The following is a 12677-nucleotide window of genomic DNA, read 5'->3' as shown; positions in this document are numbered from 1 at the left end:
CATGGATCGTACAAGAAAGATCCCCTGAATTGAGGGAATATCTAGTTGTTTTAACCAACTCTAACTAATAAAACAAATTTAAAATATAACGATATGGCTATTACTTCGGGATATCTGAGAGATTCGCGCGGTAGTTACGGGTGATTCTGGCTGAAGTTGTTACTGAAGTTCTGCAAAGAAGTCATTGGGCAGTTAACTCCTGAGCTTCTGAAACATCCGGTCGGCTGCACTCCTCAATCTGACATAGCTAGTCGGCTAAATCTTTCTTCTGATGTAGCTGGTCGGGTAAAACATCTTTTTGATGTAACTGGTCGGGTGAAACTCCAATCTGATATAACTGGTCGGGTAAAAGACCTTTCTGATGTAACTGGTCAGGTGAAACTCCTTTCTGACATAACTGGTCGGGTAAAACACTCCCTGACCAGTTAAATTCTTACCTGGTTGGCAAATCACTTCCTGGCCAGGTAAATTCTTACCTGGTTGGGAAAATTGCTTCTTGACCAGATAAAATCATCTTTTCGGCTAATGTTCTTTCGACCAGTGATATCACAAACTCCGTAAGTCAATTTCTAACATTTTCACTTCCCTTAGTCAACATATTTATTGACCATTAATGTGCCACTTGATGACCATGCACTACCACTTGTCACTTCTGATTGCCATGTCATTGAATTGAAATTTTAGGGATAATAGAAACCCTTTCTTATATTATATAGTATATATAAATTTGCGTGAGTAGACATGAAATAACATATTATCATAAAATATAATATATAAAAATTTGTATAATGTAATAGATGTAAAAGGTAATGATCTTTAAACCTATTTTTGACCCAGGACGTGATCAATGGTGTGACAAAAATAAGCTACTAAGGGCACGTTTGGCAGGACGTATAAGGAGAACGTATTGTATTAAATAAGTAGAACACTATATTTGGATCGAATTTTGTATTGTATTAATTATTATAATCACAAAATTTAATACAATAGCAATCATATTATTAAATACACAAGAAATGGTATGTGTTAACTCGTATTGTAATATTTTTGAAATTAAGTTGTATTGTGGTAAGGTCCAGAGCCTGAGGCCAGGGCCAGGGACTGCGTTCGGGACTGGGGTTTGGGGCCGGGGCCAGGGCTGGGGCAGGGCCGGGTCCGAGTTTGGTTTCGGGTTTGGAGTCCGTGGTCGGGGCTAGGGTCAGTGTCCGAGTCCGAGGCTGGGGCTACGACTAGTGCTGGGTTGAGATCCCTGCTAGGACTGGGTTCCGGGGTCTAAGGCTGGGGTCGGGGTAGTATCACATATGATATTGTTTTAAAATACTTATTTTATTTAATTTTAATTAATACAATACAATACAATTCAGTTGCGTACTAAACATAATATAATTTAATACAACATTTTAATACAAGGGAATACCAAACGCAATGTTGTATAAAAATAATACTATACAATACAATATGATGTACCAAACGTGCCCTAAGACACCAAGAGTAAGTTGTTCACCAAGTCGAAGGAGGCTAATCGATGTATGTTTAGTCGCCATTTATTCGTCGTCTGTTTAATATATAGTGTGTATTTGTATCTTTACTTCATATAGTTAATAAAATATCTTATTTATTTCCTAAAAAATACGACATATAGTCATTACTGATAATGAGTATTACTTACTCCTTGTGTATCCAATCCCGGGGAGATGAAGCTTTAGCATTTTTTAGACTCTATTGTATTCAAGAGCATTTACATATTTAATATTCTCTGAATTTATGAACAATTTTTCCTTATTTTATTAAATTAGTGGTTGGCTAAAATATGAGCCAACAATAATTTTACCTGCGAAATAACAGAAAAAAAAAACACTAAAACGAAAGTACCATATTTTTTAGTTAGAATAAGTGTGGTATTTTTTAGAACCAAAATGAAAATGTGTCATTATGCAAAATGAAAAGTACAAAAGGTCCCTTGAAAGAAAACCCAAATTGAGGCCTACTAAAGAGATGATACACGTGTGATCCAACAGTATATAATAGGCCTCACTGTTGAGTGAGAGGGGAGTTTCTGCAAAAGGCGGGAAAGAGCGTCATCCCTAACCCCCAAAATCTACAGAGCATCATCTTCTCCGAGCTCAATCAAAAATGGGTATTAAGGTAGTTCATTTCTGAGATCATTTTCTTATTTGGTTCATGGCTTTTAGTTGTTATTTCCGATTCTTAGCCCGTGGTTTATTGTTGGGCCTTTAGGGTTTAACGAAGCTTTTGGCGGATAATGCCCCAAAGTCCATGAAAGAGCAAAAATTCGAGAGCTATTTTGGCCGTAAGATCGCTGTGGATGCCAGCATGAGCATATACCAATTTCTCGTATGCACATTCTTTTCTTTGTCTTTATGTACTTGCTTGTAATGTTCACCTAAGTATGTTCTGTTGTTTTTTTTGGGCTTAGTTTTGATGTGGGTTTCTTTCAATTCTGGTAGATTGTTGTGGGAAGAAGTGGGACTGAGATGTTGACCAATGAAGCTGGTGAAGTTACTAGGTTTGACAAATTCTTCACTTAAGCAACATTTCCTATTTTGAGTGAAATTTTGCTAGAAAGCCTAAACTTAGTTATTGAATTCTCTTGAGTTGTATTATGTTGTTTTGAGATGGGTTTTCTTCTTCTTGGCTTTTTGCAGTCATTTGCAAGGTATGTTTGCGAGGACAATTAGACTTCTGGAGGCCGGAATTAAGCCAGTGTAAGTCTATATTTTCTACTCGTTTCATAATTCGTTGACCGATTGATAAGTTTTGGACTAATTTATTAATATTTAAATTCAGCTATGTTTTTGACGGGAAACCTCCAGAGTTGAAAAAGCAAGAACTGGCGAAACGGTACTACTTCCTAGTACCACCAAGCTTGCCTTTTTTTCCCCCTTCTTATTAATCAAACTGTAACACCCAGCATAAACAAGAAAAACAAAGTGCATTGAAGAGCTTTTTCTTTCTCTCCTAGTGTTTTTCCTAACTTTGATTATGACACAGGTATTCAAAGAGGGCAGATGCAACCGAGGATTTGGCTGCGGCCATGGAGGTATGCACTTCCATGTTTACTTTATTTTCCTATTTCTTTACTTGGCTTTCTTTTCTACTTTAAAATTATGGTATACCTTTTCTTGTCTTTGCAGTCTGGCAACAAGGAAGACATTGAGAAATTCAGCAAACGGACTGTGAAAGTGGGTTGTTTACTTCTGCTGCTCTTTTATCAGCTGCTAGGCATTTGCATTTGATTCTTACTTGTATTGTCTTTTGTGCATGCTTTTTAATCTGAAGTGCTCTTATTTTTGGCAGGTGACGAAGCAGCACAATGATGACTGCAAAAGGCTTTTAAAGCTCATGGGTGTTCCTGTAATTGAGGTAACATTAGGTCATTTTGGCTGACGTGACCTTTAAGTATATAGGATATACAAATACTGCCTTGCTTATAAGGGAAAATGGTTTGGTTTTCGTAGGCTCCTTCAGAAGCAGAAGCACAGTGCGCTGCACTTTGCAAATTGGGGAAGGCAAGAAAATCTCTTACATTCTCAATTATTTTGTTTACTACATTTAATACACTGAAAGAAAATAAATTATTATTATGGCGTGTAGAAACAGCATAACCTATTTCTTGACAGCATTGTATAAGAATTTCAGCTTGACAAATCCATGCATCCTATTTGAGTGATATTCTACTGGTTTTGCTTGATTGTTTAAAACATGTTTACATCAGTACTGATGTCAAACTCTATATGTTTCATTGTGAAGGGGAATGCCTCACAAAGTTAATTATATTCCAAGTTTTGCTTGAATGTGTCAATAGTGTGAGTAATAGATCAGTATTATTATTTTTATTCATTTATTTTTTGTGTCTGTTTATTTTTAGGTTTATGGTGTGGCTTCTGAAGATATGGATTCTTTAACATTTGGAGCTCCTAGATTTCTGCGCCATTTGATGGATCCTAGCTCAAGAAAAATCCCAGTCATGGAATTTGAAATTACAAAGGTGCTTGCTATTTTAAAGCCATAAAATATTTGTTAGACCACCATTGACTTATGTATATGCTAGGAGGGGTAAAGGCAGAAAGAATGACAGGTCAGCAGATAGTGGGAGTGAGGAGAGTTAGTTAGAAGGGATTTTGTATTGTGTAAGGGGAACACAGTAGAATTGATAAGCCTTAGTATAAATAGAGGAGAGAAGTAGAGCAGAGTGTGCATTCTTTTACTGAGAAATCATATTGTATTTGGAGAGAACCCAGCTCTTGAATTCTGGGTATTTTCAATGAAAAGGCTGTTGAGGAGTTTATTTTGAGCTCAGTTACTAATTCCTTACTGTTAATTACTAGCAATATCATACCAAGTGGTATCAGAGTCCAGATCCTTTATAAGCCGAATGTTCAAATAGAATTGGTGGAGGAGAAGATCGAGGAAGTTCACTCGGAGCTTCGGCAGGAGGTGTCAGAAATTCGAGCACAGATGCAGCACTTTCCGCAAGAATTGGAAGCATTACGCGCTGATACACAGAGGATCCCAGAATTGGAAAAGAAGGTAGAGTACTTGATTACCCATATCACTCAGCTGTTGCAATCTTCAAATCGTATGGGAGATGTTGGTCCGAGTGCGGCGGAGGATCGGCATGGGAAGGCAGTTGAAGGAGATAGTTCGTCATTGCATCAACCGATGGGTCCTCCGTCGGCGACGCATCCACCACCAGCACCTTCATCGAGCTATCCGACACCGCCATTGGAGCCACACACAGCTCGGGATTTCAGGCCGCCGCGGATGGAGCTACTCTTGTTCTCGGGCGAGAACCCAGATGGCTGGGTATTTCGCGTGGAGCGTTACTTCTTGCTGAATTGTCTCACAGAAGCTCACATGTTGGAGGCGGCGATTATCGGGTTGGAAGGGGATGCACTCACGTGGTTCCAGTGGGAACATTCAAGGCGCCCAATCACTTCATGGGCTCTGCTGAAACATTTGCTGATGGTGCGATTCCGATCGGTTCCGGTGGGGTCGACGACGGAGGAGCTATTATCCGCAAAGCAGGAGACGACGGTGAGAGCTTACCGGATTCAGTGGGAAGCACTGGCGTCAAGGGTGGTTGGAGTTCCAGAGCATGTTCTGGAGGGCAGTTTCATCAAGGGACTGAAAGAGGAGATCAAGGGCCCTTTACACGTGCTGCAGCCAGCGGGCCTGGCCCAAATCATGGACATGGTCCAAAGGATTGAAGAGGGTCATCACTTGACTGGATTGGGCTTTCACCATAAAGGGGGCATGGCTAGGGCTGCCCCAAGCCCAATTGTGATACCAAGGTTCACACCCCAGCCCTCTTCGACGAGGAGTTCGCACACCATCTTCTCCGGTGGCTCAAACCAACCAACGGCAAGGACAGAACATACGACGGGAACCCAAACAAACCCTTCGATAATGCGACGATTGACGGAAGCCGAATATCTAGACAAGAAGAATCGTGGAGTTTGTTTTCGTTGTGATAAGAAGTTTCACAGAGGGCATGTGTGTGAACAGAAGGCACTCCATGTCATGTTGGTTGCCGATGACTTAGAAGGGTCCGAAAGCCAAGAATCAGCCCCGTCCAGCCCAGAATCCGGTGAAGAAACATTGCAAGAGGAGCAACTAGCGATGCTGTCCCTGAATTCTTTAGTTGGAATATCATCAGCCCATACAATGAAAATATCAGGCACCATAGCCAAGCATCCAGTCACGGTGCTCATTGATAGCGGAGCCACACATAATTTTGTGTCGAAGGAGTTGGCTCAGGCGGTTCATCTACCGATTACAGCAACAAACGCTTATGGAGTATTGCTGGGAACAGGAGGCCGAGTGCGTACAGAGGGCATTTGTACGAACGTGGAGCTGGATTTAGGTTCGTTACTGGTGGTTACAGATTTCTTGCCTTTGGACTTGGGGGGTGCTGATGCAATTTTGGGCATTCAATGGCTGAGTACGCTGGGCAATATACAGGTAAACTGGCGAACAATGGTGATGAAATTCGAAGTAGGGGGGTCGTGGGTAACATTACAGGGGGACCCCAGTTTGTGCAAATCACAAATCTCCCTGAAAGCCTTGATTCACTCGGTTCAACAGGAAGGACAAGGATACTGGATTCAGTTTGGGGCTTTGGCAGCCAATACCGAGAATATGTCTACAACTACGTTGTCCGAAGTTGAGGATATATTACAGAAACATGATTCAGTTTTCCACATGCCAAGAGGGTTGCCTCCTCCGCGTTCTCATGCGCACCATATCACGATGAAGGAGGGGTCGGGTCCTACATCGGTTAGACTGTATCGATATGCACAGATACAAAAGGATGAGATAGAAAAGTTGTTGACTGAAATGTTACAGGCAGGAATAGTACGGCCCAGCACGAGCCCTTTTTCGAGCCCGGTCCTCCTTGTCAAAAAGAAAGACGGCAGCTGGAGATTTTTTGTTGATAATAGAGCCTTGAACCGCGAGACGGTCGCTGACAAATTCCCTATTCCAGTGATAGACGAGTTATTAGATGAACTCTTTGGGGCGAAGGTCTTTTTGAAATTGGACCTTAAATCCGGATATCACCAAATAAGAGTGGCAGCAAAAGATATAGAAAAGACGGCTTTTCGGACACACGAGGGGCACTACGAATTTTTGGTAATGCCGTTCGGCCTAACCAATGCTCCAGCCACGTTTCAAGCCTTGATGAACGACGTCTTTCGTGAGTTTTTGAGAAAATTCGTGTTAGTTTTTTTTGACGATATACTCATTTATAGCACATCACTGGAGCTTCACTTACAGCACCTGGATATAGTCTTAAGTCGCCTCAGCTAGCATCGACTTTATGCAAACAAAAAGAAGTATTTGTTTGCGCAGTCAAAATTGGAATATTTGGGCCATATTGTCTCGGCGGAAGGAGTTTCAGCAGACCCGCTGAAACTGGCAGCAATGTCACGGTGGCCAGCGCCGAAAAATCTGAAGGAATTAAGGGGTTTTCTCGGCCTTACCGGTTATTATAGGAAGTTTGTAAGGGGCTATGGGCAGTTGGCAAGACCATTAACGGACCAGTTAAAGAAAGATGCATTTGGCTGGAGTAAGGAAACACAAGACGCGTTCCTCGCATTGAAGAGATCCATGTGTGAAGTCCCTGTTTTGGCTCTGCCAAATTTCGCAGCCCCGTTTGTGGTGGAAACGGACGCCTCGGGTACAGGTCTTGGGGCTGTATTGATGCAACAGCAGCGCCCTATAGCATATTTCAGCAAAGCACTTTCTCCTCGGGCTCGCTGTAAATCAGTATATGAGCGGGAGCTCATGGCAATGGTGTTAGCTATACAAAAATGGCGCCCTTACTTGTTGGGTCGCCAATTTATTGTTCGGACAGATCAACGGAGTTTACGTTACTTACTTGAGCAGCGAATGGTAGCAACGGAGCACCAAAAGTGGCTGACGAAATTACTGGGCTATGATTTTTAGGTACAGTACAGACCGGGCCTGGAAAACAAGGTTGCCGATGCGTTATCAAGGGTACCTCAGGTGGTGGAGTGCCAAGCATTGTCGTTCCCCAACATGATTTCAATTTCGAATTTGAAGCACCATGTAGCCACTGATCCTAATCTGTCCAAGATTATTCAGAAACTTGAGGCAGGAGAAACTTGCGCCGGGTACTCTTTTGCTAAGGATTGTCTGAAGTTTAAAGGGCGGCTGGTTATTCCTTCTTTGTCACCATTTATACCATTATTACTACAGGAGTATCATTGCAGTAATGTGGGAGGTCACGCAGGGGCATTCCGTACATTTCAGCGAGTAGCCGATTTATATTGGCACGGGATGAGGGGAGATATACAGAAATTCGTCGCTGAATGTCACATATGCCAGCAGTGTAAGTATTTGGCCCAATCGCCTGCCGGATTGCTACAACCACTCCCAATACCGGACCAAGTATGGGATGATATCTCAATGGATTTTATAGAGGGTCTTCCACTATCTAATGGGTTTGACTCAATTCTTGTGGTGGTGGATCGCTTATCAAAGTATGGGCATTTTGTTCCTCTTCGGCACCCTTACACAGCCGCTACGGTCGCTGCAGCTTTCTTCAAGGAGGTGGTCAAGTTACACAGTATTCCACGGTCCATTGTCTCGGATAGGGATAAAATTTTTCTTAGCCTTTTTTGGAAGGAACTATTCAAGTTACAAGGGACGATGCTCAAGCATAGCTCAGCCTACCATCCACAAACGGATGGCCAGACCGAGGTACTTAATAGGTGCTTGGAGACATACTTACGCTGCTTTGTAAGCTCTAAGCCGTCATAGTGGGTCAAATGGTTAGCTTGGGTAGAGTACTGGTACAATACATCTTATCATTCGGCAGCAGGAATGACACCATTCAAAGCGTTGTACCACCGAGATCCACCACCATTAATTCGGTTAGAAGGTAACCAATCTATGGTGTCTGTAGAAAAAAATCTGCGAGCGCGTGATGAAGTTTTGGACCTGCTGAAGATGAACTTGCACCGTGCCCAGCAAAAGATGAAGTTTCAGGCTGACAAGAAGAGACGGGACATCGAATATGCAGTTGGTAATAAGGTCTATGTGAAGCTTAAACCATATAGACAGCAGACATTGGCAAAGCGTAAGAACCAGAAATTGGGACCTTTGTTTTTTGGTCCGTACCAGATTCTGTCCAAGATAGGCATGACGGCTTACAAGCTGCAACTACCAGCTGAGGCAAAGATACACCCTGTTTTTCATGTGTCTATGCTCAGACCAGCTTTGGGGCCGCACCAAACAGCTACCACCTTGCCCAAGAAACTGACAGGAGAACTGGAGTGGCTCCTCGAACCAGAAGCGCTGCTGGATATGAGACCAGGAACACATTGTGAACAGCCGCTAGTGTTGATCAAATGGCTGCATCTACCTGAGTTCGAATCTACCTAGGAGGATTTAGCAATGGTTCAGCAGCAGTTTCCAGACTTCCACCTTGAGGACAAGGTGCGTCTTTGGGCCGGGGGTAATGTTAGACCACCATTGACTTATGTATATGCTAGGAGGGGTAAGGGCAGAAAGAATGACAGGTCAGCAGATAGTAGGAGTGAGGAGAGTTAGTTAGAAGGGATTTTGTATTGTGTAAGGGGAACACGGTAGAATTGATAAGCCTTAGTATAAATAGAGGAGAGAAGTAGAGCAGAGTGTGCATTCTTTTACTGAGAAATCAGATTGTATTTGGAGAGAACCCAGCTCTCGAATTCTGGGTATTTTCAATGAAAAGGCTGTTGAGGAGTTTATTTTGAGCTCAGTTACTAATTCCTTACTGTTAATTACTAGCAATATCATACCAATATTCTAAGGTTTGGTGCGCTATTCTGATTATGATTTTTTTTTCTTTCTAGATTTTGGAGGAACTAAATCTTACCATGGATCAGTTCATTGACTTGTGCATTCTTTCTGGATGTGATTATTGTGACAGCATCCGAGGTAGTTCAACCCCACAAATGTGCACACACACACACACCTTTCTTGTTTATTTAGATATTCATTTATATTGTCTTTTTCTTCTTTAGCACGAAGCTTGACTCTGAAGTTTGATTTCTTATAATGATGCATCAAGTATTAAATACCCAGAAATCGATATGCTACAGGTATCGGAGGACTGACTGCATTGAAGCTCATCCGTCAACATGGCTCCATAGAGAATATACTGGAGAACATAAACAAAGAGAGGTGGTTTACTTGATTATGATGCTTATTAGACTTAAAATCATTAGTTTTGATTTGTAAATATAATTATTGTTATCAGAGCGATAGGTAATGAAAATGACGACAATTGTAAGTTAGAATATTATTCTTTTGAAATGGTTTTGCAAGTTGGCTTATGCGGTCTATTTTCGCAAGCTTACTGAGTTTGTTTTTTGAGTTAACAGCACATGGGGAATAATCCTTCTTAGTTTGTAGAATGGGTGCGCTTTACATTCAATCTCACTGTTTCTGTTCACTAATTAATTTTCGTAATTATTCAGGTATCAAATACCAGATAATTGGCCGTATCGAGAGGCTAGGCAGCTTTTTAAAGAGCCGCAAGTCTATACTAATGAAGAGGAACCTGAGATTAAGTGGACTGCTCCAGATGAAGAAGTAATTTATACTTGAGTACCCTTTTTTTTCCGGTGTGTGTATCATATATCATATATGTTAATAAATTTGTATGTTAATACTCACATATGAATATGTTTCCGCTGGGAGCATATGTATGTATGGTTTCACTATATATGCTGTACATAAGTATAATGTATCAACTTTTTTAACTGTTTAAAATTAGTTTTAAGTTTTCATTTTGTTTTTACAGGGATTGATTACCTTTTTGGTAAATGAGAATGGATTCAACAGTGACAGAGTGACTAAGGTGTGCATTCTACTTATTCAGATATCGTTACTTTTATTTAGCAAAAAAGAATTCATTACTTTTGCTGTGGAAAACTGAATGTTTTATTTATTCTGTTTTTCTAATTATTTTAGGCAATAGAAAAAATTAAAGTGGCGAAGAACAAGTCATCACAGGGCAGGTAAGTGATAGTTATATGATGTATAGATATGTCCACGTGTTCCTTCTCTTTGGTATTGTGATGCATTGCATTCCTTTGACAGATTGGAATCATTTTTCAAGCCAGTTGCTAATCCAGCCGTACCAATTAAGCGGAAGGTACATTCTGATTAAGAATCCTATGCTTTTGTCATCTGTCATCAATTTTTGTTTGTGTATATTCTCATGCTGTACATTAACATTTCTGTTCCATGGTTTTATTACGCTACTAGATATAGTTGGTTCATACCCTTAAGATATGACCTGAATGCTGCAGATTTGATCTTAGTTTATATGTGGATCCATAATGGTTATTTCAATTCATTTGCCTGCCTCTCTCCCCCCCACCCACCCTCCCTAGGTGGGGTGTTATGCCCAGCTGTTGAGAATTTTCATTAACTGTTTTTGCTCTAATCACCATCATGCAAAATTTACTAGTATCTAATTTCACTATGAATGTATTATCTGAATGTACGATTTGAGCTGATGATGTTTGTTCTCTCTGCTCAATCTTTTCAAGGAAAACATTAATTTGAGCCTTTGCCTAATTTTCCATAAAATATCAGTGTTTTATACCCTATTTGAGAGGATAGAAAAAAGGTGAAAGGGTTTATTGGTCTTTTTGTTGTTAAGCTTCTATGTGAGAGCCATTATGGAAGGGTCACTTTGTCCCTTAATGTTCTAGAAGTCTTGCCCTGATCTGTTACCATAATTTCTCACTACATTGGATAACAGGGAAGCAAATGTGTGCTAAGATCGCCTAAACCAGCCTTGAAGCCTAAAGTGTTCTCTTTGAAAGCATGTAATTCATTTGGGAACAAGAGCATTGGCGGTTTGGGCCTGGCAATATTAGATCTGGGTTTCAAGTACCCTATGCCACTATCCAAAGGTGTTTGCTTTGCCGGTTGAAGTTGAAATCCTGGTGACCTTCAAAGCCACTCCTTACTAAATTCCTTTGCAATTCAATATATTTAGCACAAAATGGTGGTGTAATTCACACACGTTTTTTTTTCTTTCCACAATTTGACTTGTTATTTTTCATACCGCACTTGTAATGGGATGATGTAAAATCTAGCTTATAACTCTAGCCTTTTGAGCTCAAGAATGTGGTGAGTAATTAGCAGAAATAACTTTTCACCATATAAAACTTTTATTTATCATAGTTTGATGCCTCCCCTATGAACTAATCAAATAATGGCGCCACATCAATAGGACTCTTTTGCCAGTCATTTGGATTCTGGTATTGAGAACCAGCTACGGTCCTGTGTTTTCTGATATACTTGTATCTCCTTGGGTTTTCTTGTTTGCAGCAAATAGATGTCTGTTTTGTAGGTTTGTTCTTAAGATATATCTGCAGAAGTCTTTGGACCCATCATTGGTTGGATCAATCAATTCTCAACTTTCAACTTGTTTTGCTTGTTCTTTGGCAGGAAACACCCGTGAACACTGCTTCTAAAGCCGCCAGTAACAAGAAATCAAAAGCCGGCGGTGGTAAAAAGAAGAAATAATATATTTGGCATCAGAACATAGAGACAATATTATTGTAATCAGGTATTAACTACGTGTAGAACTATAACCAGTTCATGATGTCCTTTTTTTCACGAGTTATGTTGGGAAATTATGTATGAAATATGATACATTTAAGAATGATGGTTGCATTTACTTGAAGTAACATTTCTTTTTGCACTTTTCATGCAGGAAGATTGTATCTTGTGGCAGCTTATGAGATCCATTCATGCTATGGATTTTGTTGAGCTCATCATGGAAGTTGATTGATGTAATATTTAGGTTTTTTTTTTCTAACATGGAGCCTTTTTCTTAACTTTCGTTTTAAAGAAACAGTAATTTTATTCCACAGCCAAGCCTCGAAGTAGTTTTTTTTAGTCACTATCTGCAGGAACTAGGGTACATTTTGGTTGTGAAGATTCAAAAACATATGAATGAGTAAAAATAATGACAAATTAATAACTTTTTTTTCTGACAAAAAATAATAATTTTTTTTTAATTGTTCATTGGAATGGCGTTTTTTCTTATTTTTAGAAAGAACGGTTGTTCAATCAAAATAGTGGAAAAGCTATTTATTGGAATACATATTAATGCTTACCAA

At 40.3% G+C, this 12677-nt stretch overlaps 1 protein-coding gene across 4 annotated transcripts; it reads left to right on the top strand.

Moving 5' to 3' along the window:
* Positions 1-1994: 1994 nt before the first annotated feature.
* On the top strand, positions 1995-12427 carry LOC133788291 (flap endonuclease 1). Of its 4 annotated transcripts, XR_009873177.1 has the most exons (19): positions 1995-2145; positions 2239-2355; positions 2469-2527; positions 2667-2726; positions 2809-2862; positions 3013-3061; positions 3156-3203; positions 3319-3384; positions 3480-3530; positions 3890-4009; positions 9384-9468; positions 9633-9714; positions 10011-10125; positions 10337-10393; positions 10507-10553; positions 10636-10690; positions 11306-11492; positions 12001-12121; positions 12269-12427. XR_009873177.1 is itself a non-coding variant. In XM_062225721.1 (18 exons), the coding sequence occupies exons 1-17, from the start codon at positions 2134-2136 to the stop codon at positions 12076-12078; spliced, it is 1155 nt and encodes a 384-aa protein (XP_062081705.1). In that variant the 5' UTR covers positions 1995-2133; the 3' UTR covers positions 12079-12121; positions 12269-12427. The 4 variants fall into 4 exon arrangements, 2 of the variants coding, with proteins under 2 accessions (XP_062081705.1, XP_062081704.1); XR_009873178.1 differs by lacking the exon at positions 12269-12427 and having other exon boundaries at positions 11306-11679; positions 11783-12053; XM_062225721.1 differs by lacking the exon at positions 11306-11492.
* Positions 12428-12677: the final 250 nt, after the last annotated feature.

Source organism: Humulus lupulus, chromosome 7 (assembly GCF_963169125.1).
Source record: "Humulus lupulus chromosome 7, drHumLupu1.1, whole genome shotgun sequence".
NCBI classification, from domain to species: Eukaryota; Viridiplantae; Streptophyta; class Magnoliopsida; order Rosales; family Cannabaceae; genus Humulus; species Humulus lupulus.
Note: the sequence above shows the minus strand (reverse complement) of the source record. Positions and strands in the feature narration are given on the sequence as shown.

Excerpts from the sequence above, each read along its gene's own strand:
- LOC133788291 (XM_062225720.1), top strand. Across the intron at positions 9,469-9,632 it reads TTATTGTGACAGCATCCGAG|GTATCGGAGGACTGACTGCA; the intron begins GTAGTTCAACCC and ends GATATGCTACAG. Across the intron at positions 10,394-10,506 it reads ACAGTGACAGAGTGACTAAG|GCAATAGAAAAAATTAAAGT; the intron begins GTGTGCATTCTA and ends TAATTATTTTAG.